We start from the raw sequence: 27,042 nt of genomic DNA, 5'->3' as shown, positions 1-27,042 counted from the left end.
GGCAAGATGGTGGTGAAGATGGAAGTGGGTGGATTTAGAGATATTTAGGAGGTGGAACTAGGTGATAGACTGGATGTGAGGAATGAGGGAGAGGAAGGTGGTGCCTAGCTTTTTGGCTTATGTAACTGGATGGATAGTGGTACAGTTCATTGAGAGAACACTATAAGATGACCAGGTTTGGGGGGACATGGTTTGTTTGTTAATATTTTTTTATGGTGGCATCAGTTTTCAAGGTTAATTTCTTGTTTTTTTCTTTTATGTCATTGTTTGAATTAAGTATACTTGAGGAATGGTGTACCTGAAATAAATTTTTTCAGTGTTTTTTTTTTTTCTTGAGTGAGCAGGGATAAAGTTCTAGATGAAAGCATTTGGAAATATGTTGGTATTTGTTCTGAATTTATATGTAACATATTCAACCATATATATGAATAGGTATATGATCTTTATTTTCACGTGGGATTATGGGCAATAAATTGGGCATCTGGTTAAATTCTAACTTCATTCAATTAGTGTATATGTAAATTTAAATGTGTATTAGGGAAGAAAGACATGCTCTTGATTTTTCCTTGAAATGTCTCCTTTGTGTAACTTTTGATAGATGTTGAATCAATACAGTCAGTTTATTTTTTAAATTTTATGTTTCATAGTAAAGCAGTAGAATGTGTAGAGCAGAGAGCATGGCCTCTGGAGTCAGACTGTCTAGATTCAAGGTGTGTTTTGCTATTTACCAGCAATATGACCTTGTAGAAGTTATTTAGTCTTTCCAAGCCTTTTTCCCCCTTATTCTATAAAATGAGGATAATAATAGTATATGCATTATAGAGTGGCTGTAAGGATTAAATGAGATGATATATGTGCATAGGTTAACAAAATTCCTGGTACAGAGTTTGTGTTTATTATTGTTACAGATATGTGGTCTGAAATTATCTGTGTGTCTGTAACAACATTTTCATTATAGAGATCCTTATAACTAAAAGATCTCAATTGGAGAAAAAATTTGCTTGGTTAGTCATATTTGAATTTGGAGTAAATATTATGTAAGATAGTTTTACTGATACATAATTGTCCTAGATGAGTTAACACATGTCCTCTTTTAAGTATTTTCATTAGAGATTATGTTTAGTCTACAGCTATAATAGGAAACTAATGGTGGCTTGGTTTGTAATTACTTATTATTTGTTAGGATTATTACTTTTATTTTTAGCCAAACCTTTCTAAACCTCATACTTGCTTTTAGTGCTTATGGAAAGGATAAAAAAGTAGTTAGACTTAATAAAGTCTGATCAGTCAATTTAATTTCCACCCTACTTTTTTCTCCCAACATTTTTCTTTTGAAAGTTTCAAACCTAGGGCGCCTCGGTGGCTCAGTCAGTTAAACGTCTGCCTTCAGCTTAGGTCACGATCCTGGTGTCCTGGGATCTGAGTCCCTGCTCAGTGGGGAGCCTGCTTCTCCTTCTGCCCCTACCCCCCCACTTGTGCACACTCTCTTGCTCGCTCTCTCTTGAAAAAAAAAAAAATCTTAAAAAAAAAGAAAGTTTCAAACCTATAAAAAACCTGAAAGAATAGTACAGCGAGTACCTGTATATCTTCTGTTTAGATTCAGTAGTTGTTAACATTATACCTCATTTTGCTTTCTCTCTCTCTAAATACATACACATCGCATGCTTTGTTTTTCTTGCTGAACCATTGGAAACTAAGGTGGAGTCATCCTGACACTTCACTCCTAAGTTCTTCATCATATATCTTCTATGAACCAGGACATTCACCTACGTAGCTGTAATGCTGTGTGCACACCCAAGTAATTTAACCCTGATTGATAATACTATCTAATGTATAGGCCATATTAAAAATTTGAATTTACCCAGATGTTTATCAGTAATGTCCCTTAAAGCTTTAAAAAAATACTTAAAAAATACTTCCTAGGGGCACCTGGGTGGCTCAGTCGTTAAGCGTCTGCCTTCGGCCCGGGTCATGATCCCAGGATTCTGGGATCGAGTCCCACATCGGGCTCCCTGCTCGGCGGGAAGCCTGCTTCTCCCTCTCCCACTCCCCCTGCTTGTGTTCCCTCTCTCGCTGTCTCTCTCTCTCTGTGTTAAATAAATAAATAAAATCTTTAAAAAAAAAAAAAATACTTCCTATTGGGGCACCTGGGTGGCTCAGTCGGTAAGCATCCAACTCTTGATTTCTGCTCAGGTCATCATCTCAGGGTCCTGGGCTTAAGCCCCGCATTGGGCTCTGTGCTCAGTGCAGCGTCTGCTTGTCCCTCTCCCTCTGCTCCCCCCCCACTTGCACTCTCACTCTCAAATAAATAAATAAATCTTTTAAAAAAATCCTTCCAATCAGAGATTATGAATTTTCTTAGTTGTTATGCCTGTTTTCTTTTATCTAGAGCAATTCCCACCTTTTCTTTTTCCTCCTTCCTTTTTTTTGTTTTTGTTTTTGTTTTTTGGTCTTTCAAGACTGACAGTTTTGTTGAAGAGTCCAGGCCATTTTGTTTTGTAGAATGTCTCACAAAATGAATTTGTCTGATTGTTTTCCCACAATTTCAGGTTAAATATTTTTTTAAAGACTGTTACATAGGAGATATTGTAAACTTTCCATTTCACCACTTCAGGAAGAATATAATGGCAGTTTGTCCCATTATTGGTAATGTTAAGATCAGTTATTTACGTTAGCCAGATTTCTACATCCTAATGTTATCTTTTCCCTTTTGAACTTAATAATTAATCTATGGGGGAAATACTTTGAGATTGTTGGATATTCTGTTTTCCAACAATTTTTTTTTCTATCCTTGGTTTTAGTAGCCATGGATCTTCCTTACCTGAATCAATCATTGCATTGGTGGTTGCCAGATAGTGGTTTTCCAGTTCTCTTAATCCTACATGTTTGTTGACTATCTAAAGAAGAGCTATTCTTCCTCTCTTCTATTATTTTAGTATAACTATGTACCCAAGAATTCTTTAAAAAAAAATTTATCGGTTATAAATCTGTACCATTCTTCTTCTTCCCTTTTCTTCCTCTTCTAAGATTTATTTATTTATTTATTTTTTAAAGATTTTATTTATTTATTGAACAGAGACATAGCGAGAGAGGGAACACAAGCAGGGGGACTGGTAGAGGGAGAAGCAGGCTTCCCGTGGAGCAGGGAGCCTAATGCAGGACTCAATTCCAGGACCCTGGGATCATGACCCGAGCTGAAGGCAGATACTTAACTGACTCAGCCACCCAGGTGCCCCTTCTTTTCTTTCTTTTTTTTTTTGAAGTAGGCTCCACACCCAGTGTGAGGCTTGAACTCATGACCCTGAGATCAAGAGTCTTATGCTCCACCGACTAAGCCAGCCACATGCCCCACCATTATTCTTTTTGATGATTAAATTATCTCAAATTTGATTAGTCAACTTCAAGCCAGTTGCTGTGGCCTTTGCATATGTTCACCTTGGTATTTGGGCACATTATTATTTTTTTGTACAATAAGATGTTCTAGGCTCACCTTGTATATTCCCTGCCTAGACCTGGATTAGTCATTCTACCACGGAGTCCTGATTCAATTTAGTTGCAAATGGTACTCAGAAACCAAGATTTGGGCATTGAATATACTCATCGCTACTGGAATATCATTGCTTTAAAAATTTTTTTTTTTTTTAAGATTTTATTTATTTGAGAGAGAGAGAATGAGAGACAGAGAGCATGAGAGAGAGGAGGGTCAGAGGGAGAAGCAGACTCCTTGCTGAGCAGGGACCCCAATGTGGGACTCGATCCCGGGACTCTAGGATCATGACCTGAGCCGAAGGCAGTCGCTTAACCAACTGAACCACCCAGGCGCCCCTGGAGTATCATTGCTTTTAGGTCCTTTAAATGGATACACACATGCACACACACACACTTATAGGATACCTTCAATTCAAATTCAGAACCACAAAATTCATCTTCACCTTCTGGCAGTTCATATTTGTATCTCCTTTTTCCTACAGGGAAAATTTTGATTCAAAACCATATCAGTATATTTACTCATCTAATCTCCTGTAAAACACTTAAGATAGTTTTGGTATTACTATACTGATATTCTTTCCAACAACAGATTTACCAATTAAAGATTTCTTTGCCATTTTATGTCCTTAGACTATATCCTGCTAAAGACCTATAGTCAAATTATGTGTTCAAAGTTATTTGTATTATATTTTCTGTGTGATTATGTTATCAGCTTAAAATATAAAGTTCCTACTAAACTACATTTTAATAGACTCTTTCTGTAAAATAAGTTATCTGGTAAAATGACTAAAGTAGCCATAATAACTTCAAACTTTATCATAATATGTGTATTGTTATAGGGAACTCTAGAACAGTTATATCAGGTAGAAAATATGCATTTTTTTTTTATCTTTGTAAAGTTTTAAACCCTTAGCTTTATTTTCAAATTGATATACGGTTGTTTAAAATTAGAAATGGGAAAAGGACATTCAACAGTTCCATTTGTAAGCCAAAACAGTTGTGTGTGTGAACATTTTAAACAATGCTCTTTTGACTGATGATACAATTCAAGCATTAATCTTTAACAATAGACATAATTGTTGAGGGTACTTTAACTCCTTCCTAAGAAGTATGTCTAGTGTTATCCTTATTTACACCCAAAATAGTAAGATTTATATTATTTGTGTGTTCTTGGTCTTTGTATTTGAAGAATCCCAGTTGTGACTGTATGTGATATTTTTCTTGTGTGAATATTCTCATTGGAAAGGGGAAAAATATTTCTCAATAATTGTAACATTTTATATTTCATTTCTACTGTGGGACATAACCATATTACATCTTAAGTTCTGGTTAGTTATAAACATCTTGCATTTTAGAATGTAAATTTTATTTACTTATTTATTTATTTGTCAGAGAGAGAAAGAGCACAAGCAGGGCGAGCGGCAGGGAGAGGGAGAAGCAGGCTCCCCAGTGAGCAAGGAGCCCGATGTGGGACTCGATCCCAGGACCCTGGGATCATGACCTGAGCTGAAGGCAGACACTTAACCAACTGAGCTACCCAGGCGTCCCTAGAATGTAAATTTTATGGGGACAGGAACTGGGTTTCATGGCTCATTGTATCTCCCATAGTACCTTACAAAAGTAACCACTCAAGTACTCGATGAATGAATAAATGTGATATTTTGTGTTTAAATGAGGTATAATTGGGCGCCTGGGTGGCTCAGTCGTTAAGCGTCTGCCTTCGGCTCAGGTCATGATCCCAGGGTCCTGGGATCGAGTCCCACATCGGGCTCCCTGCTCTGTGGGAAGCCTGCTTCTCCCTCTCCCACTCCCCCTGCTTGTGTTCCCACTCTCGCTGTGTCTCTCCCTGTCAAATAAATAAATAAAATCTTTAAAAAAAAAAAAAAATAAATGAGGTATAATTACTAGTCTCAATAATATGGATGCACCTTTTTGTAGCAGAAGTAACTAGTGGAATGGGACTTGGAAAAGATCTTGTCCATATTTACTTGTTAAACAAACCTCAAAATCAGTGTGTCCCAAACTGAATTGATGTTGCTAGTTCTACAATTCAGCTTGCTATTTATATCTCATTTTTTTTTTTTTGAAGATTTTATTTATTTATTTGACAGAGAGAGACATAGCGAGAGAGGGAACACAAGCAGGGGGAGTGGGAGAGGGAAAAGCAGGCTTCCCGCGGAGCAGGGAGCCCAATGCGGGGCCTGATCCCAGGACTCTGGGATCATGACCTGAGCTGAAGGCAGATGCTTAACGACTGAGCCACCCAGGCGCCCCTATATGTCATTTCTTATCCCCTGATCAGTATCCTGTTTGAGGTCCTCATTACCACTCATATAGCAGTCTTCTGACTAATTGAAGGAATTGAGTGTATTTAATGTGGAGAAGAGATGATGCAGTCTTTATTTTTTTTACGTTTTTTAAAAAAGATTTTATTCATTCATTTGAGAGGGAGAGCACACACACATGTGCGCGCGCGCGCGCAAGAGAGAGAGAGAGAGAGAGAGAGCGCGTGCTTGCGCTTGAGTAGGGGGAGGGGCAAAGAGAGAGGGAGAAGCAGACTCCCCACTGAGCAAGGAGACCAATCTCAGGACCCTGGGATTATGACCCCAGCTGAAGGCAGATGCTTAACTCACTGAGCCACCCAGGCGCCCCTGGAGGTCTTTAGATATCTGATGGGTTATCAAATGGAAGACATATTAGTTTCAGAAGGACCCCAACCAGAACCAGTTGGTGGAAATTATAAGGTCACAGGACTTTTGGTTCCAAATGTCTTTCAAGCAAGTGAAATTGTTTAAAATTAGCTGGAATAATATAGTTATGTGGATACTCTAGAACAGTTATGTTAGTAAAGAAAAATAGTTTAAAAAAAATAGTATCAGGCTTTTAAACTTACAGCTGAATTTTTAGCTCAGTACAGAACTCATTAAGCACTGAACTCTGTTTTGGAGGCGTTCACTCAGAGGCTGGGTGAATGCACTTGGCTAGGATGTTGTAAAGGAGATCTTGCTATTGTATGGGTGGTTGAAGCCAATTAATGATTAGTGAGTGAGTTTGAACCGGATAGCAGATTAGATTCCTGGGATGGGAGTGATATTTTTTTCAATCTTTTAAGTTTAAACATTTTCTTTCGCTGCTTTCTTTCACTGTTCACAGGTTAAGGGAGATTAGGGATAGATTGGAATGTATGGGAAATATATGGGAAAATGGTTAAGACCTGTTATTAATATTACTTCTTACTGGTTAACTAAGTACTTTGTAAATTCCCTTTCAGTCCTGAGATTCTGACATCCCTCAGTTCTTGTAGAGGTTAGGTTAATTTTGTTAATGATGAAATAATTTGACCCTGTATGTTGCTTCTTATGCAGACTGCTTATTTCACCACTTGCAAAGTTGCATTTTAAAGTATGGAGGCTCCAACCATTCATAGTTACCTTGGACCTGTCAGAGGTTACCTGACATAATTAAAATTTAGTTATCAAACTAGAGTAAATATTATATGCTTCCTAGAGATAAGATCAAGGAGATCAAGGAATGCTTAAAACAGCCCAGATTTCATTAATACTTCTTACTATAATTTTAAGTAAGTGATTGAAGTCATTTAAACTGCTTATATCCCATTTAGATTGTTATGATGACCAACTTTATAGTCTGTGAATGTGTAATATTCCGTGCTGCACAAACGGAGTTTTTTTTTTTTAATATTTTATTTATTTATTTTGACAGAGAGAGCACAAGCAGGAGGAGTGGGAGAGGGAGAAGCAGGCTCCCTGCTGAGCAGGGAGCCTGATGCGGGGCTCAACCCAGCACCCTGGGATCATGACCTGAGCCGAAGGCAGATGCTTAACTGACTGAGCCACCCTGGCGTCCCTCAAATGGAGGTTTTTGATTGTAGGACCTTGGTACAAGTCACGTGTGAGGGTAAATGAACGCTCAGTACTTAGTTTCTTCTTTTTAATTTTTAGATTTCAGAGAATAATGCATAAGTAGTACATTTTATTTGAGTTGTCATTGTAAAGTAGCTGTGCATTGATTTAGTGTTTTTAACTGGAGGGTGTATTCCTGAGGAGTTGTAAGAATGTTTATAAGCTGTATCCTTGAGGCAAAACTATCTTATTAGTCCCTTATTAATCTTTTTGCTATCAGCTCTTTTATCCCTCTTTTGTTATTATTATTTTTTTAAGATTTTATTTATTTATTTGAGAGAGAGGTAGCGAGAGAGAGAGAGAGAGAGAGAGAATGAGTGGGGGGTGGAGAGGGAGAAGCAGGCTCCCCAATGAGCAGGGAGCCTGATGTGAGGCTCAATCCCAGGACCTTGGGATCATGACCTGAGCCAAAGGCAGCCGCTTAACCAACTGAGCCACCCAGGTGCCCCTTATCCCTCTTTTAAAAGCCAGTTTCTGGGGCACCTGGGTGGCTCAGTCGTTAAGCGCCTGCCTTCGGCTCAGGTCATGATCCCAGGGTCCTGGGATCGAGCCCCGCATTGGGCTCTCTGCTTAGCGGGAAAGCCTGCTTCTCCCCCTCCCACTCCCCCTGCCTGTGTTCCCTCTCTCGCTGTCTCTCTCTCTGTCAAATAAATAAAATCTTAAAAAAAAAAAAAAAAAGGCCAGTTTCTGATTATGTGAGTCCTGCCGTTATTATATTGCTGTTCCTTTGCTCAATCTTTTTATCTTTACTTCTTACTGCCATCTACTTTGCCAAACCCCTAGCTCTGAAAGAAGACAATCCAAATAAATACTACCAGTGTTCTCTCTTTCTTCATATTTGTGACTTTTTAAAAAAAGATTTTATTTATTTATTTGACAGAGAGAGAGAGCACAAGTAGGCAGAGCGGCAGGCAGAGGGAGAGGGAGAAGGAGAAGCAGGCTCTCCGCTGAGCAGGGAGCCCGATGTGGGGCTCGATCCCAGGACCCCGGGATGACGACCTGAGCCAAAGGCAGACGCTTAACTGAGTGAGCCACCCAGGCGCCCCCATATATGTGACTTTTTAAAAGAAATAAACATGCTGGGTTTACAAACAACATTTTTAGACTACACGTTCAATGTATGAAGATAGGAGATTGGCAAATATAGGAAAAGAGGGAAAAAGAAATGGATACGGTAATTGATGTTTCTGCAAAGAACTGAGATGAAGAGAAATTAAGAGAGCACAGATGACACGCCAACATACTGAGAGACATTCAAGGTCAGACAAGGGATTAATATTTGTTACTAAAAATGCAAGCAGGTAGAAAAGGTTACAGTGGGTGAAAACTTAGAATGGACCTCACAGTTCATTTTATTTGATGGTATAGCTAAAAGCACATAAAAAATTCTAAATCAATATCTATATTTCATCTTGCTGCAGAATACCATTTGGGGAAGATGCCCAAGCATACGCAAATCCTGTAAGTCTGCAGTGTTTTTGTCGGTTGTACTATGTGACTGAGATATATTCTGTAGAGTCAGTCCCTAAAGTTCTGTCAGGAGCTTTTTCTTGGCTTTAAATTCTCAGTGGATAAAATATTCTTCTATCTATTGCCCTATGGGAGAGGCTGATTACCTTCATCTGCCCTTCAAGGACATTGATTTGAGTACCCTTTACATTTATCAGTTTATAATTTATCGACTGTCTTAATGCATGGTTATGGTTAGAAAAGTGACTCTCTAAAAATGACATCTGGGTCTCAATCGATGATTTTCATATCAAGTGTTGCAGCTTTGCGTTCCAAAAGAACTCTGCTTAATGTTCATTCTATTTTTCACATCATTAACAGTAAAGTTTAGGAATAAACCTCATCTGGTAGCTTTATGTTTACTAAGATAAAATAAAATAGAGATTTCTCCTCTTTACTGCTATTTTTTAATTAAAATGGATTTGTCAGAAGGTAAGCAGTGAACAGAAATATGGGAATGGTGGATGGTAAGATTTATTGTAGTATGCATTAATAAAGAAAGTCTACTTGAAAAAAGTTACTAATTTCTCTGAAGTTTAGGAAATAACCGTAAATCCCTTCTTAAAAAAAAAAAAAGAAAAAACCATAAATCCCCCCCCCCCATTTTTTTAACCATAAATCCCTTCTTAAAAGTGTTTGGAGGGATGCCTGGGTGGCTCAGTTGGTTGAGCGTCTGCCTTCAGCTCAGGTCATGATCCCAGGGTCCTGGGATGGAGCCCCGCATTGGGCTCCTTGCTCAGCGGGAGCCTGCTTCTCCCTCTGCCTGCCTCTCTCTCTGTGTGTCAAATGAATAAATACAGTCTTAAAAAAAGGTGTATGGAAATTGTGAAGAATGTTATTTTGATGGTTTTCCAGACTAAGGCTCTGACATTACATAAACTAAACAAGAATTTTGGCCTGTCAGTTTGATCACTGCAGCAGTGAAACCAGGTATTTTTAAATTTTATTATTATTTTTAAAGATTTTATTTATTTATCTGACAGAGACACAGCGAGAGAGGGAACACAAGCAGGGGTAGTGGGAGAGGGAGAAGCAGGCTTCCTGCTGAGCAGGGAGCCCGACGTGGGGCTCTATCCCAGGACTCTGGGATCATGACCTGAGCCAAAGGCAGCCGCTTAACCGACCGAGCCACCCAGGTGCCCCGAAACCAGGTATTTTAGATAACAAGAGATTGAAATATACTAGGTAATGGGTAAATCATCACTTTATACCTGATAGAATGAATTTTAATTCTTTTCTAATTTTTTAAAAATCAGGAAAGCTTTTGGAAAGGGAATTTGTGGGTGAGGATAGTTTAGAATTTTTAATGGTACTACTGCCCTTAAAGTTCATTGTGGTTTCATTTGTGTTTTTTACTCATTTGTAGTTAAACTAAAAGTACTGTTTTCTTGCCTTTCCTTGGCTTATCTCACCAAGTATAAAAAAGACATTTTAATAGACTGAATGGACTCAATTATTAATTTATTCCTTTTCCTCTTTCTAAATCTTAACTACTATTTTAAGGAGAAAAAAAATTATAAATTAACTAGGGATATCCTCCAAGTCATTTTATTCAGCCAGAGCTGCCCTAGGGGATTGCATTGAGGAAGTTACATTTTCTACATGACTAAATAGCTGAATCTGATGTCTTTAAGAACCGGAAGAATAAAATTGTTTATCTTAAAAAGGAAAAAGCACTGTCTCAGCATTTTATCTTTCTTAGAAGCCGCTTAGGATTTTGTAATAGAATGTCTTCTCTGTAGGTTTCTTAGTCAAGCAGTTTCAGGTGCATTTGTAATTTCCTGTATTCAGTTTTTAATTCAGCAATTTATTTTTGAATATTATTTTAATGTAAACATTCAATGTAAACAATTTAAATAAAGAAAAGTACAAAAAATAAAGAAAAGATGATATTTCATCTCTTAGTTCCTCTTTTAGCATGGACTTCTGGACATTGTTTTTGCATATTTGTGTGTATGTGTGCAACTCTATATACATGTAGAGTATATATGCATATAGATGTGTAAATTATATTCATGTTATTCTCTCTTCCTTTTCCTCACCCTCTATAAAGTTAGGTAAACTTTTTTATTTTTTATTTTATTTATTTATAAAAGGATTTTATTTATTCATTTGAGAGAGTTACAGAGAGAGAGAGAGAGAGCATGAGCAGGGGGAGAGGCAGAGGGAGAGGGAGAAGCAGACTCCCCGATGGGCCAGGCGCCCGAGGTGGGGCTCCATCCCAGGACCCAGAGATCATGACCTGAACTGAAGGCAGATGCTTAACCATCTGAGCCACCCAGGCACCCCTAAACTTTACTTTTTTAGAGCAATTTTAGGTCCATAGCAAGACTGAGCAGACAGAGTTCTATATACCTCCTAACAAAATGTAGAACTTTCCCCACTATCAACATCTCGCACCAGAGTGGTACATTTGTTACCGTTGAACCTACACTGACACATTGTTATCACTCCAGGTCCATGGTTTACATTAGGGTTCACTTTTGGTGTAAATAAATGTATAATGACCTGTATCTACAACTGTAGTACTATAGAGAATAGTTTTATTGCCTAAAAATCCTCTGTGTTCTTTCTACTCATTCTTTACCCCTCTTGCCCCCATCCCTCACAAACACTGATCATTTTACTATTTCTGTAGTTTTGCCTTTCCAGAATATCGTACTGTTGGAATCATACAGTTTGATATACAGTGGTCTTTTAAGTTTGGCTTCTTTTACTTTGTAATATACATTTAGTTTTCCTTAATATCTTTTTATGGCTTGATAGCTCATTTCTTTTAAGTGCCTGAGTAATAGTCTACTGTCTGGATGTATTACAGTTTATTTATTCATTCACCTACTGAAGGACATCTTAGTTGCTTCCAAGTTTTGGTAATTAGGAATAAAACCGCTATAAACATCTGTGCAGGTTTTTGTGTGGATTGTTTTTATTTCATTTGGGTAAATACCAAGGACCACAATTGCTGAATCATATGCTAAGAGTATGTTTAGTTTTGTAAGAAGCTGCCGAACTGTCTTCCAAGTAGCTATAAGATCTTGCATTCCTATCAGCAATGAATGAGAGTACTTACTGCTTGACATCCTTACCAGCATTTGGTATTATCAGTGTTTTGGATTTTGTGCATTTTAATAGGTGTGTAGTGGTATCTCATTGTTTTAATTTGATTTTCCTGATAACATATGTGGAGCATATGTTTGTATGCTTATTTGCCCATTTCTATATCTTTGGTGAAGTGAATCTGTTAAGGTCTTTGGCCCATTTCAAAATTAGGTTGTTCATTTTCTTTTCTTTTTTTTTTTAAGATTTTATTTATTTTTTTGAGAGAGAGACACACACAGCGAGAGAGGGAACACAAACAGGGGAAGTGGGAGAGGGGGAAGCAGGCTTCCTGCTGAGCAGGGAGCCTGATGCGGGGCTTGATCCCAGGACTCTGGGATCACGACCTGAGCCGAAGGCAGACACTTAACGACTGAGCCACCCAGGCGCCCCTGTTCATTTTCTTATTGTTGAGTTTTAAATGTTCTTTGTATATTTTGGATAGCAGTCCTTTAGCAGATGTGTCTTTTGCAAATACTTTCTCCCAGTCTGTGGCTTGTCCTTTCATTCTCTTGACATTGTCTTTCACAGAGAAGTTTTTAATTTTAATGAAGTCCAGCTTACCAGTTATTTCTTTCAGGGATTGTGCCTTTGGTGCTGTATCTAAAAAGTCATTGCCATACTATAGGTCATTTAGGTTTTCTTCCATGTTATCTTCTAGGACATTTATAGTTTTGTGTTCTACATTTAGGTCTACGATCCATTTTGAATTAATTTTTGTGAAGGGTGTATGATCTATTCTACCTCCTTTTTTTTGTTTGTTTTTTTGCATGTGTATGTCCAGTTTTCCAGCACCATTTATTGAAAAGACTGTCTTTGCTCTGTTGTATTGCCTTTGCTTCTTTGTCAAAGATCAGTTGACTATATTTATGTGCGTCTATTTCTGGGCTCTCTATTCTGTTCCATCAATCTATTTGTCTACTCCTTTGCCACTACCAATAATGGCTTTGTCTGATTTTAGTATTAGGGTAATGCTGACCTCATGGAATGAGTTAGGAAGTATTCTATTTGCTTTTATCTTTCGGGAGAGATTGTAGAGAATTGGTATAAATTCTTTCTTAAATGTTTGGTAGAATTCAAGAGTGAAATCATCTGAGTCTGATGCTTTCTTTTTTGGACGTTTATTAATTATTGATTCAATTTCTTTAATAGATATAGGCCGAATTAAATTGTCTATTTCTTGTGTGAGTTTTGGCAAACTATGTCTTTAAAGGAATTGCTTCATTTCATCTAAATTACCAAATTTGCAAGCATAGAATTGTTCATAATACTCCTTTATCCTCCTTTTAATGTCCATGGGATCTGTGGTGATGTCCCCTGTTTCATTTCTGATGTTAGTCATTTGTATCCTCTCTTTTTCTTAGTTAGCCTGGCCAGAGGCTTATAGATTTCACTGATCTTTTCAAAGAATCAGCTTTGGTTTTGTTGATTTTCTCTACTGATTTCTTTCTTTCTGCCTTAATTTTTATTATTTCTTTTTTTTCTGCTTACTTTAGATTTAATTTGTTCTTTTTTTTTTTTTAAAGATTTTGTTTATTTGAGAGAGAGAATGAGAGAGAGAGAGAGCATGAGAGGGGGAGGGTCAGAGGGAGAAGCAGACTCCTTGCTGAGCAGGGACCCCGATGCGGGACTCGATCCCAGGACTCCAGGATCATGACCTGAGCCGAAGGCAGTCGCTTAACCAACTGAGCCACCCAGGCGCCCCTAATTTGTTCTTCTTTTTCTAGTTTCCTAAGGTGGAAGCTTAAATTATTGATTTTAGATCTTTCTTCTTTTCTAATATATGTAACTTTTAAGGGAATTTTCTGCATCTCACAAATTTTAAATTGTATTCTTATTTTCATTCAGGTGAAAACATTTCTTAATTTCTCTTGAGGTTTCTTATTTGGCTCTGTGTTATTTGAAGTATTTTGTTTAATGTCCCAGTATTTGGAAAATATCCAGCTAACTTTCTGTTACTGATTTCTTGTTTAATTCCATTTCAGTGAGAACAAATATTATATGATTTCTGTTCTTTAAAATTTGTTAAGAGGTGTTTTATGGCCCAGAATCTTGTCCATCTTGGTGAATATTTCATGTGAACTTGAGAATAATGTGTAATCTGTTTTTGTTGAGTGAAGTACTCTGTCAATTATGTCCAGTTGATAGGTGGTGCTATTTAATTCAACACTGTCTTTACTGATTTTCTGCCTGCTGGCCTTGTATTTCTTTCTGTTAGAGGGGTATGAAAGCCTCCAACCTTAATAGAGGAATCATCTGTTTCTTCTCGCAGTTTTAGCAAGTTTTGCCTCAAATATTTTGATGCTCTCTGGATATCTTTTTATGGTAATAAATATAGATCTATGTCATAATATGTATATACCATAATTTTGTCATCAGCAGATATTTGTGTCTATTAGCACACCAGTGTGCCAGGTATAAGGATACAGTAGTGAATGAGACATATTCTCTGTACTCATGGACTTTTTTATTTGAGAAATTATTATGTAAAATGCTTGTTTCTTCAGGATCATTAATTTCATCTCTTATGATGAAAAAAGTATGAAATTCATTTAATGTGCATTACTTAGATTTAATAAGTTTGAAAATATTTTCCTATGTTTATTGGTCTTTTTCTTTTAGAGTGCCTGGATTTTTTTCCTATTTGGATGTTTTTTCCCTTATTGATTTATAGGAGCTCTTCGTATATTAGAGACATTCAGTTCAGTTTTGGGGGAGTCAAAAGTTACACATGGGTTTTCACTAAACAGGGGGTCAGTGCCCCAAACCCTGCATTGTGCATTATTCAGGGGTCAACTGTATATGAATTATTAAACTAGCAACAGCTTAACTAGTTTGACCTTATAATAATAATTTTATTATTCTGATCTACCCTAGGTACAATGGCAATAAAAGTATTCTTAGAGCATAGTCAAGGATATGTTACAAAAACATTTTAAATGTTTCATATTTGGGGGTATAGTTATTCTGAGTAAATAGTCAATAAGCAGGAATTTTGAGGAAAAATGATAATAATAAAAGAGTAACCTAACAATTTATTCTACTCTAAGTTCCTTGAGGTTAGAAAATTTTCTCATTAATTTCTGAATCTGTCACAGCATCTTACCTTGGCTATTTATTTATTTATTTATTTAGGAGCCATTTTCTAAGGTACAGACTTTCCCCATACAAAATATCTTACTTTGTCTTTATGTTCTTCCCACCCACTTTAAGGGATCATTTTTACATTCTTCCTAAGGACTGTCTAGGGTATTCCTGGTAACCAATGTTGCAAACTGTTTGAACCAAAGTATTCCCCATTACCTACTTTCTTTCTGACTTAGAAAGAAAATACAAGGGGGCACCTGGGTGGCTCAGTTGGTTAGGCGTCTGCCTTCGGCTCAGGTCATGATCCCAGAGTCCTGGGATTGAGCCCTGTGTCGGGCTCCCTGCTCTGTGGGGAGTCTGTTTCTCCCTCTCCCTTTGCCTCTCCTCCTCGTTCTTGCTCTCTCTCTCTCAAATAAATAAATAAAATAAAAAAAAAAAAAGAAAATACACGTGTGTATATTCTCTTATTTTAAATATTTTAAATTTAAAAGACTCGTGGTTGGTGACTTTTTGGGGGCTTTTTTTTTTTTAAGATTTATTTATTTGAGAGAGAGAGAGAGAAAGCAAGAGGAGGGGCAAAGGGAGAGGGAGAGAGAGCATCTCAAGCAGACTCCCATCTGAGTGCAGAGCCTTATGTGGGACTCATTCCCATGACCTTGAGATCATGACCTGAGCCAAAACCAGGAGTCAGATGCTCAACCAACTGAGCCACCCAGGCACCCTGGTTGGTGGCTTTTTTTTTTTTTTAAAGATTTTATTTATTTATTTGAGAGAGAGAGTGAGAGAGAGAGAAAGAGCACAAGAGGGGGGAGCGGGAGAGGGAGAAGCAGACTCCCTGCTGAGCAGGGAGCCCGATGCGGAACTCGATCCCGGAACTCCAGGATCATGACCTGAGCCAAAGGCAGTCGCTTAACCAACTGAGCCACCCAGGTGCCCAGTTGGTGGCTTTTTAACAATAAAAATTTTATGTATTTATTTATTTAAGATTTTATTTATTTATTTGAGAGAGAGAGAAAGAGACAGAGAGCATGAGAGGGAGGAGGGTCAGAGGGAGAAGCAGACTCCCTGTTGAGCAGGGAGCCCAATGCAGGACTCAGTCCCGGGACTCCAGGATCAAGACCTGAGCCGAAGCAGTCGCTTAACCAACTGAGCCACCCAGCTGCCCCAACAAAAATTTTAAATTCTAAAAATTACATCTGTTCTTTGTATAAGATTTGGAAAAGGTGGGCAATAGTGGTATAAAAATAACCACACACAATTTTGTATCCAGAGAAACTTGTCAATTTTTGATTTCTTTCTAACTCTTCCCCTGCCACTTCTCCAGCTAGTATCATATGATGCATAGAATTTTAGATTTTGCAGTGTTTCCCCATTATCACAAACTTCCTGGAGACTTTATTTATTTGTAATTAATTATGTTTTAAAAAGATTTTATTTATTTGAGAGAGAGAAAGAGTGAGCACAAGCAGGGGGAAGGGGCAGAGGGAGAGAAAGAAGCAGACTCCCCTCTGAGCAGGGAGCCTGATGCAGGGCTCGATCCCAGGACTTGGAGATCATGATCTGAGCCAAAGGCAGATGCTTAACTGACTGAGCCACCCAGGTGCCCCTGGAGACATTTTTAAAAAAACATTTATTTCTTGGGATGCCTGGGTGGCTCAGTCGGTTAAGCAACTGCCTTTGGCTCAGATCATGATCCCAGGGTCCTGGAATTGAGTCCCGCATTGGGCTGCTTGCTCAGCAGGGAGGCTGCTTCTCCCTCTGTCTGCCATTCCCCCTACTTGTGCTCTGTCTCTGTCTGACAAATAAATAAATCAAATCTTTAAAATAACCCATTTATTTATTAGAGAGAGCAAGAGAGAGTGAGTGCACACAGCAGGGGGAGGAGCAGAAGAAGAGGGAGAGAGAGAATCTCAAGCAGACTCTTGCTGAGTGTGGAGCCTGATGTGGGGCTCGATCTGATGACTCCAAGATCATGACCTGAGCTGAAATCAAGAGTCAGACACTTAACCAACTGAGCCACCCAGGCACCCCTTTGGAGACATTTTTAATGGATATGTAATCAATCATGTGGATGTACATTTTATAAACCTTTCTCCGTACTTCTCCAAATTTTGTTAAATTATGCAATTTTCTGGAGGAAAATTTCTAGTTGTCAGTGACAAAATTTTCAATTGATAGACTTTTACAGCTTGTAAAAGTGCTACTAGTGATATACTTTATTTATCTATTCACTGATTCATTTAATAAACATAATTTGAGAACTAATCACATGCCAGGCAGAACTCAAGGACACTCAAAAAGTTGACCATCTAGTTTAAGAGGTAAGAAGTAATTACAGTACAGTATGATGAATGCCATGATAGAGGAGGACATAGGATCCTATGGGAGTTAAGAGCGGGACATCTCTTTTAGTTTGAGGTATGGAGGTGGGTAGAATCTTACAAGTCTGACCAGAGGAGGTGAAACAAGCTGGGTCTTAGAGACTCATGATAATAAGGTAGTCAAAAAGTGAGGGTGAGCAGGAAGGCCTTTTAGGTTGAGGGAATGGCACATGCAAAGACATGGAAGCATGTCCAGTTTAGGAAGCTTTAATATTAATATTAAAAATGGCTTCGGTGAATGGTGCAGTAAGGGAGTGGCAAGAGAGGAAGCTAAGTAAAAGGGCAGATGTAATTTCTTTTTTTTTTTTTTAATGTTTTATTTATTTATTCATGAGAGTCAGAGAGAGGCAGAGGCAGAGGCAGAGGCAGAAGCAGAGGGAGAAGCAGGCTCCCCGCCTAGCAGGGAGCCCGATGCGGGACTTGATCCCAGGACCCTGGGATCATGACCTGAGCCGAAGGCAGACGCTTAACCATCTGAGCCACCCAGGCGCCCCAGATGTAATTTCTTTTTTTTTTTTTAAAGATTTTATTTATTTATTTGAGAGAGAGAGAATGAGAGACAGAGAGCATGAGAGGGAGGAGGGTCAGAGGGAGAAGCAGACTCCCTGCCGAGCAGGGAGCCCGATGCGGGACTCGATCCCAGGACTCCAGGATCATGACCTGAGCCGAAGGCAGTCGCTTAACCAACTGAGCCACCCAGGCGCCCCCCAGATGTAATTTCTTGAAGGGCCTTGAATATTCTCAAGGCTGAAGGTGTAAACATAAGGCAAAGTCCTTGAAGAACATGTTTGTAGCTCTAATTCTCATTTATACATCAGCAGTTCTCAAATTAATAGCTCCCGCTCAGACCTCACCTTTAAGCTCCAGATCTATATATCCAACTGCCTAGTTGGCCTCTCTAGAATATATCTAGATTCTAAGCTCCATGAGAGGAAGTATTTCACTGCTTTTGTCCTAAGCTGTATCTGCATTGCCTTGAACAGTGCCTGGCAATAACTTATTGAATAATTAAATAAATGGATGATTCTTTAATATATCTCTCAGAGACATCTCAAACTATATATAAATTAAATTCATGATCTTCCTTCTCTAACCTGAATCTCTTCTGATGCTCCCTATTTCAATGGTTGGCACCTTTTATTTAGTTTCACAAGCCAGGAACATGGGTGTATCTTTGGCATATCTATCTTTCTTGCCTTCTATATTCATTTAATCACCAAGACATTGAATTTTTGACACATTTCCTTATAATGTCTATTTATCTCCCTCTCTGTTGCTCCATTCCAAGGTATTATCATCTCTCTTCTAGTCCTGTAAAGTACTGGTAAACTCTATAATCATGTACTCTTCTCCTTTGCAATCTATTCTTTGTGCTGCTCTGGGAGTCAGACCCACAGAATCAGATTCTAATATTCCTGTTTGAAACCAATTGTTCTTAGGACAAACAACAAGATTCTTAGCATGGTGTACAAGGCCGTGTGTGCTCTGGCCCATGTCAAACCTATAGCCACATCTCAAGCCCCCTTTTTGGATTTTTTTGTGCTCTAGTCATACTGACTTTTAAAATTTTTCCAATGGACCATGCTTTCTCCTGCCTCAACTGTACTGTATCATAAGTAGCTTTTAGTACATATTATAAAATGGAATGTCTATTGTTAGAGAAATAAATGTATCAGTACTTTTGAGTAGATATTTATAACCCTAAAAGAGCAGTGTTCTGTGCAGCATTCTTTTTTTTCTGTGCAGCATTCTTTTCTTGATAAGTAAACTATCTGAATTATTGCAAATAAGCACAAGCATTTTAAGGTATAATTTGTTCCTTTTTCAGATTATATTGCACATCTCAATTTTCCCTCAAGTCAGTTATAAAACAAATATCTGTAAGCTACATTTATTTTTATTTTAAAGTAAGAAAACATCTTCTGTTGTAGATTTAAGCCATTCTATTTTTTTAATAAGATTTATTTATTTGAGAGAGAGAGACTGCATGTGTGAGCGGGGCGGGGGAGTGGGAAAGGGAGGGGTAGTGGGAGAGAGAAAGAGAGAGAATCTCCAGCAGACTCTCCACTGAGTGCAAAGTCCCATGTGGGGCTCGCTCTCAGGACCCGGAGATCATGGCCTGAGCTGAAATCAAGAGTCCCACGCCTAACTGACTGAGCTACCCACGTGCCCCTAAGCCATTCTATTTTTTTTTTTTTTTTAAAAGATAACACAAGCAGGGGAAGTGGGAGAGGGAGAAGCAGGCTTCCTACAGAGCAGGGAGCCCGATGTGGGGCTCGATCCCAGGACCCTGGGATCATGACCTGAGCCGAAGGCAGTCGCTTTAACAGACTGAGCCACCCAGGCATCCCAACAATTAGGTTTTATATGAAAGTAGTGTCTTAATCAGTTTAAGTGGAATCCTCCATTCTAAAGATAGTTGTCATTTCTTTTTCTTTTTTTTTTTTTTAAATATTTTATTTATTTATTTTTATGAGAGAGAGAGTGCACAAGCAGGGGGTGGGGTAGAAGGAGAGGGAGAAGCAGACTCGATCCCAGGACCCGGGGACTACAACCTGAGCTGAAGACAGACGCTCAACCAACCGAGCCACCTAGGCGCCAGATAGTTGTCATTTCTTATAAGATTTAAAACCACCTTCTCTCATTACAAATAAAGCAAATCTTGAATAGTCTCACAAGCACTGAAGTGGAGTTGTTTCACTAAGTTAATTTATTGTTTTTTTTTTTAAAGATTTTATTTATTTGAGAGAGAGAGAATGAGAGAGAGAGAGAGCATGAGATGGGGGAGGGTTAGAGGGAGAAGCAGACTCCCTGATGAGCAGGAAGCCCGATGCAGGACTCGATCCTGGGACTCCAGGATCATGACCTGAGCAGAAGGCAGTCACTCAACCAGTTGAGCCACTCAGATGCCCTAATTTATTGTTCTTAATTGTGAGTACTTGGAGGAGATTATTGTTTGGTTTTGTGTGATAATTTTTATTGTATATTTGGTATTTAATGTTTTTTGTAATTAAAGTATTTATAGAATATATTATATTCTGTTATGTAAAATGAGAAATTGGTTTGCTCATTTGCAAATTGTATTTAATCATAAGTAAAACTTTAGCAGTATTGTACCATATAATATATACTCATTACTTATTTTTCTTTAATTTTTTTTCTTTTAGTACTAAAGATTTAACTTTACAGAAGAATGCAATCAAGTTATGGCTTTTTCTTTAGAATTTGAATATGGAGGCCACAGGAACAGATGAAGTTGACAAGCTAAAAACTAAATTTGTATCTGCTTGGAACAACATGAAATATAGTAAGTATCATTTAAAAATTGTATACATCTAAAGAAATATTTGAAGACAAATATCATCTGCCTTATTAAGTCACTCACAATTGCTTAAGTTTCTCTTTGAATGAAATATTTCTGTAAGGAATGTGGATAAGCCTGTATCCTTAAGAAAGAACCACATATCATCATAAACATTGTCTAGAAATTCAGGCATACTATGTGGTCCTTTTTTCTTTGAACATTCAGAAGCAGAATTTATTTAAGTGAGGATAATACCTCAGTTTTTCAGACTCAGTTTCAGGCAACCAGGAAGCAAGCAAAATAGACCTTTGAACACACAAAGCAGACAGTATAATGTTTCCATACTGATACCTATGAATTTCTCTTAGGAGTACCCTTTGACCTTTATTTTTAACTTACTTATTCTTGGTTTGCAAACAAATCCAATAAGGATCATATGGTGGTTTTGAAACCCACCTTGGACTAGAAACAAATTAGAGATGAAGAAACTTTCAAAAATGGAGAAATACTTAGCAGAACCAGTTGAAACAGGAAGAGGTTCATATCCATAAAATAGGAATGATAACATTTAGCAAAACCCCTTCATAATGCAAATTTGGGTAAAACACAATTGACAGTTGGCTCCTGGTTCACTGGAAGGCATGGCCAGCTAGCTATTTAGATAGTTATAACTTGATAACAATGAAATATTTCATTTTGAAAACTATGGACATTGATTTTTTGAAAAATTGAGATATAATTTACATACTAAAAAATTTACCCTTTTATGATTCAGGGGTTTTTAGTATATTTATAAGATTGTACACCTTCATCACTGTCTAATTCCAGAACAATTTTATCACCCGTAAAAGCAAGCCCGGACCCATTAGCAGCTACTCCCCATTCCTCCCCACATCTCTCCAGCCCCTGGCAACCACCAGTCTGTTTTCTGTTTCTATGGGTTTGACTATTGTAGACATTTCATATAAATGGAATTGTACAACTTGTGGCCTTTTGTGTCTGACTCCTTTCATTTAGCATAATGTTTTTGAAATTCATCCATATTATAGCATGTATTTATCACCACTTCATTCCTTTATGTGACTGAATAATATTTTATTGTATGGCCATACCGCATTTTCTTTACTCATTTATTAGTTGATGGACATTTGGGTTGTTTTTGACTTTTTGGCTAATACAAATAGTGCTGCTATGAACATTATGTACCAGTTTTTGTGTGACTATATCTTTTCGGTTCTCTTGGGTATATACCTATTAGTAGAATTGCTGGATCATATGCTAACTCTTTTTTTTTTTTTAAAGATTTTATTTATTTATTTGACAGAGAGAGACACAGCGAGAGAGGGAACACAAGCAGGGGGAGTGGGAGAGGGAGAAGCAGGCTTCCCACAGAGCAGGGAGCCCGATGTGGGGCTCGATCCCAGGACCCTGGGATCATGACCTGAGCCGAAGGCAGACGCTTAACGACTGAACCACCCAGGCGCCCCATATGTTAACTCTTAAGTTTAACTTTCTGAGGAACTACCAAGCTGTTTCTCAAGGTGGCTGCACCATTTTACATTCCCATCAGCAATGTTTGAAGGTCTGAATTTCTCTATATCCTCACCGACACTTTTTATTGTCCATCCTTTTTTTTTTTTGTTAAGTTTTTTATTTATTTAAGTAATCTCTAAATCCAATGTGGGGCTTGAACTCACAACCCAGAGATCAAGAGTTGCATGCTTTTCTGACTGAGCCAGCCAGGTGCCCTATGTTGTCCATGTTTTAAAAAAAATTTTTTTAAAGATTTATTTATTTTAGAGAGAGAGAGCATGAGTGGGAGAGGCAGAGGGTGAGGGAGAGAGAATCTCCAGCAGACTCTGTGCTGAGCACGGAGCCTGACATGGGGCTTGATTTCACATGTCCCCAGCCGAAACCAAGAATAGGATGCTCAACTGACTGAGCCACCCAGGTGCCCTGTCCATCTTTTTTATTCGAGCCATTCCAGTGGGTGTGAAGTATCTCGCTGAGTTTGATTTGCATTTCCTTGATGAATAATGATGTTAAGCATCTTTCCATATACTTATTGGCTATTTTTATATATTCTTTGGAGAAATGTCTATTTAAATCCTTTATGCCTAGTTAAAAATAGAGCTACCCTATGACCCAGCAATTGTACTACTGGGTATTTACCCCAAAGATACAAATGTAGTGATCCGAAGGGGCACCTGCACCCCAATGTTTATAGCAGCAATGTCTACAATAGCCAAACTATGGAAAGAGCCTAGATGTCCATCAAAAGATGAATGGATAAAGAAGATGTGATACACACACACACACACACACACACAGGAATATTATGCAGCCATCAAAAAATGAAATCTTGCCATTTGCAATGACGTGGATGGAACTGGAGGGTATTATGCTACGTGAAATAAGTCAACCAGAGAAAGACGATTACATATGATCTCATTGATATGAGGAATTTGAAAAACAAGACAGAGGATCATAGGGGAAGGGAGGGAAAAATGAAACAAGATGAAACCAGAGAGGGAGACAAACAATGAGAGACTCTTAATCTCAGGAAGCAAACAGGGTTGCTGGAGTGGAAGGGGGTGGGAGGGATGGGGTGGCTGGGTGATGGACATTGGGGAGGGTATGTGCTATGGTGAGCACTGTGAATTGTGTAAGACTAATGAATCACAGACCTGTACCCTTGAAACAAATACATTATATGTTAATTAAAAAAAAAAAAGTTACCAGGTTTGTTACTGCTGACAGTTACAAAAAAAAAGTAAATCCTTTGTGCCTTTTTTAATTGGATTGCCTTTTATTATTGAGTTGTAAGAGTTCTTTATATATTCTAGATACAAATCCCTTAGCAAATGTATGATTTGCAAATATTTTCTCCCATTTGGGGATTGTCTTTTCACTTTCTTGATAGTGTCCATTGAAGCACAAAACTTTCACTTTTTGATGAAATCCAATTTATTTATTTTTTTCTTTGGTTGTTTGTGCTTTTGATATCATATTTAAGAAACTGTTGTCTATATCAAGATCATGAAGATTTGTACCTATGTTTCTTTTTAAGAATTTTATTATTTTAGCTCTTATATTTAGGTCTTTGATCCATTTTGAGTTAATTTTTGCATGTGATGTGACGTAGAAGTCCAACTTCATTTTTGTATGTGGTATTTAGTTGTCCCAGTACAATTTTTTGAAAAGAATATTCTTTCTCCTTTGAATGGTCTTGACACCCTTGTCTAAAATCAGTTGACCATAGATGTAGAGATTTATTTCTGGACTTGCAATTCAGTTCCATTTATCTACACATCTGTCCATGTGCCAGTACCACACTCTCTTGATTACTTTAGCTTTCTGTAAAATTTAAAATTGGGAAGTGTGATTCCTCCAACTTTGTTCTTCTTTTCCAAGATTGCTTTGGCTTCCAAGATTTTTGATCATCTTATCAATTTCTATAAGAAATCCAGCTGGGATTTTGATATAGGTTTGATATAGAATCTGAAGATCCACTTGCAGAGTATTGCCATCTTAGCAGAGTATTGCCATATTAAGTCTTCCAATCCATGGACATGGGATGTCTTTCCTTATATTTAGGCTTATAATTTTTTCCAATGATGTTTTGTGGTTTTGTGGTGTACTTTTTTGTTAAAGTTATTCCTAAGTATTCTTTTTTAAGCTATTTTAAAATGAATTGTTTTCTTAATTTTATTTTTGTTTGTTTGTTGCTGGTATATAGAAATTCAGTTGTTTTTTGTAATTTGATCCTGTGTCTTGTAAGCTTGGTGTTCTATTTTATTAGCTCTAACAGTTTTTTGTGGATTCCTTAGGGTTTTCTGTCTGTAAGATCATGTTCATCTGCAAATAGAGGCTTATGCTCTTTTTAAGCTTATGCTCCTTTTAAGCTTATGCTCTTTTTAATCTGGTGAATAGGTTATGTGATGAAGATTTCATTTGTAAGTTGAAAATTGTCATATAGGTACTAGATAACACATTTTAGTAGTATCCTAGGAATTGTTACTTAACCTATTATTTACATATGTGTTGTTTTCCTTATCTAGATATTTAAGTGTCTATAGTAAAATTATGGTAATCTCTAATCTCTAAAGAACAGATTGTCCAGGGTAACTAAGTGTTCTAGATAGCTTCAAGTTACAAAATAGTTATTTTTTGTTTGATTTTATTGGTGAAAATCATTCTAAAATGTTTTATGTACTTTCCTTGCTTAGGGTTTGTGTAGTATGGGTGGTGTAGGAAGGACTAACATTGATTGAACACCCATAGTGCATTAACATTTTGTAGATCATTTATGTATCTTCTTATTTAAATCTCATATCTTTTCTTTCTTTCTTTTTTTTTTTTTTTTAAGATTTTATTTATTTATTTGAGAGAGAGAGAGTGAGAAACAGCATGAGAGGGGAGAGGGTCAGAGGGAGAAGCAGGCTCCCTGCTAAGCCAGGAGCCCGATGTGGGACTCGATCCCTGGACTCCGGGACCATGACCCGAGCTGAAGGCAGTCGCTTAACCATCTGAGCTGCCCAGGTGCACCAAATCTCATATCTTTCTGAGACAGATATCTTTCTGAGGTGTTTTTTTTTTTTTTTTAATTAGAAAACTGAGATTCAGCGACATATTCATAGTCACATATCTAGGTAATAACTCTTAAAACTGGTATTCAGGGGGCCTGGGTGGCTCAGTTGGTTAAGCGACTGCCTTCGGCTCAGGTCATGATCCTGGAGTCCCGGGATCGGGTCCTGCATCGGGCTCCCTGCTCTGCGGGGAGCCTGCTTCTCTCTCTGACCCTCCTCCCTCTCATACTCTCTGTCTCTCATTCTCTCTGTCTCAAATAAATAAATAAAATCTCTAAAAAAAACCAAACAAACTGGTATTCAAACCCAGCCTGTCTTGCTCCTCAGTCTGGCTGTTTTCTGGAAACAGTGAACATAATTTAGGATTACTTTTATCAATGTCAATATTATGAAATGATGAAGGAACTCGAAATGGCTTAGCACTTAAGATTTAAAAGACTGTGGACCTTACTTTCTTATAAAACTATTTCATTTTTGCTTTCTTCTCCCCTCCTCATGACTTTATGAGGCATGTAAACTTGACTTCCTTTTTAAAATAGTAAGTAAACCATCCTTCTGTATATTTCTGATCCTCCAGAAAATCATTATCGTCTGTTATTTCTGTGTTCTTTGGCTTGTTTACATCTTTTAAAGCCTTGTGATTTTCGAGTTGCTGACTTAATGGACTATAGGTTTTTTATAATATTTTGTTTATGGTAGCTAGTCTCCAAAGATGCTCCTTAGTAAGGATCTTTAATCACATCTTGTGTTGTTTCTTTTCTCATTGAATCTGGGCTGGCCTATGCCTTATATTAACCAATAGAATGAGATACAAATGAGGCTGTGTCAATTCTAGGCCTGCTTGCTCTGTTTTGGATCTCTGAACTGTTATGTAACCAGCTTAGGTACTCAGCTGGAGAAATCACAGGGAGAGTCCACACAAAGAAGAAAGGCCCTGAGACTACGTTAGAGATAAAGCATCAGCCAACGCAGTGTCTCAGTTGAGCCTCTCCATCTAATTTTTACGACATGAGAGACTCCAAGCAAGACCAGCAGGAGACCTGCTCAATTGAGCCCAGTCAACCCACAAAACTGTGTGATATAAGAAAAAAAGTTGTTTCAAATTATTAAGTTTCAGAGTGGTTTGTTAAACAGGAACAAATAACTGGAACAGTGTTCTGGTTTCTCTCTTAATTTTTTTTTGTAATTGAGAGAAAAGTAACATAAAGTGAGATGAACAGATCATAAGTATACAATTTGCAGAGTATAACTATGAAACTAACAATCTAATAAATATATAGAAAATTTCCTTCACCCCAGAAGGTTTCTTCATTCTTCCTTCTGGTCAGTGCTCACCCCTCATAGACAGTCACTGCCCTGGGTCAATTTATTTAATGGCTTTTTTGCCAAATTTACTTTCTTAATTTATTTAGTTTTATTTAATTAGTTTTTATTTAGAAGTCATGATGACATTTAATTTGTCTCTGTCCCACCTCCCTGCTGCTATAAATTGAGATTTAGAGGTAAAAAGTGGGGGAGATTGAGGAATAAAATAAAAATATATTCTTGAGTATTAAGAATTCTGATGAATATATATTTCTCAATATGTGTCAGAAGCACTTATTCATAATCATACTTCTTATTCATGGCTCTTTCCTATGCCCCAGGCTCTGTTATCCTATACC

At 37.7% G+C, this 27,042-nt stretch overlaps 1 protein-coding gene across 6 annotated transcripts in view; it reads left to right on the top strand.

Moving 5' to 3' along the window:
• ATG4C (autophagy related 4C cysteine peptidase) overlaps positions 1 to 27,042 on the top strand; it is an 87,648-nt gene that overhangs the window by 4,455 nt on the left and 56,151 nt on the right. For 4 of the 6 annotated variants that reach the window (XM_035018384.1, XM_035018387.1, XM_035018388.1 and 1 more), the window contains exon 2: positions 20,653 to 20,792. In XM_035018384.1, the coding sequence (XP_034874275.1) occupies positions 20,717 to 20,792 (76 nt within the window). In that variant the 5' untranslated portion in view covers positions 20,653 to 20,716. Of the gene's footprint in view, positions 1 to 7,296; positions 7,408 to 8,853; positions 8,874 to 20,652; positions 20,793 to 27,042 lie in introns of those variants that run through there. The other 2 variants (XM_035018385.1, XM_035018386.1) reach the window with 2 other exon arrangements.

The sequence above is a fragment of the Mirounga leonina genome, unplaced genomic scaffold, assembly GCF_011800145.1.
Source record: "Mirounga leonina isolate KUSES-001 unplaced genomic scaffold, KU_Mleo_1.0 Mir_173, whole genome shotgun sequence".
NCBI lineage: Eukaryota > Metazoa > Chordata > Mammalia > Carnivora > Phocidae > Mirounga > Mirounga leonina.
The sequence above is the reverse complement of the archived record's forward strand: the minus strand, read 5'-3'. Positions and strand labels throughout refer to the sequence as shown.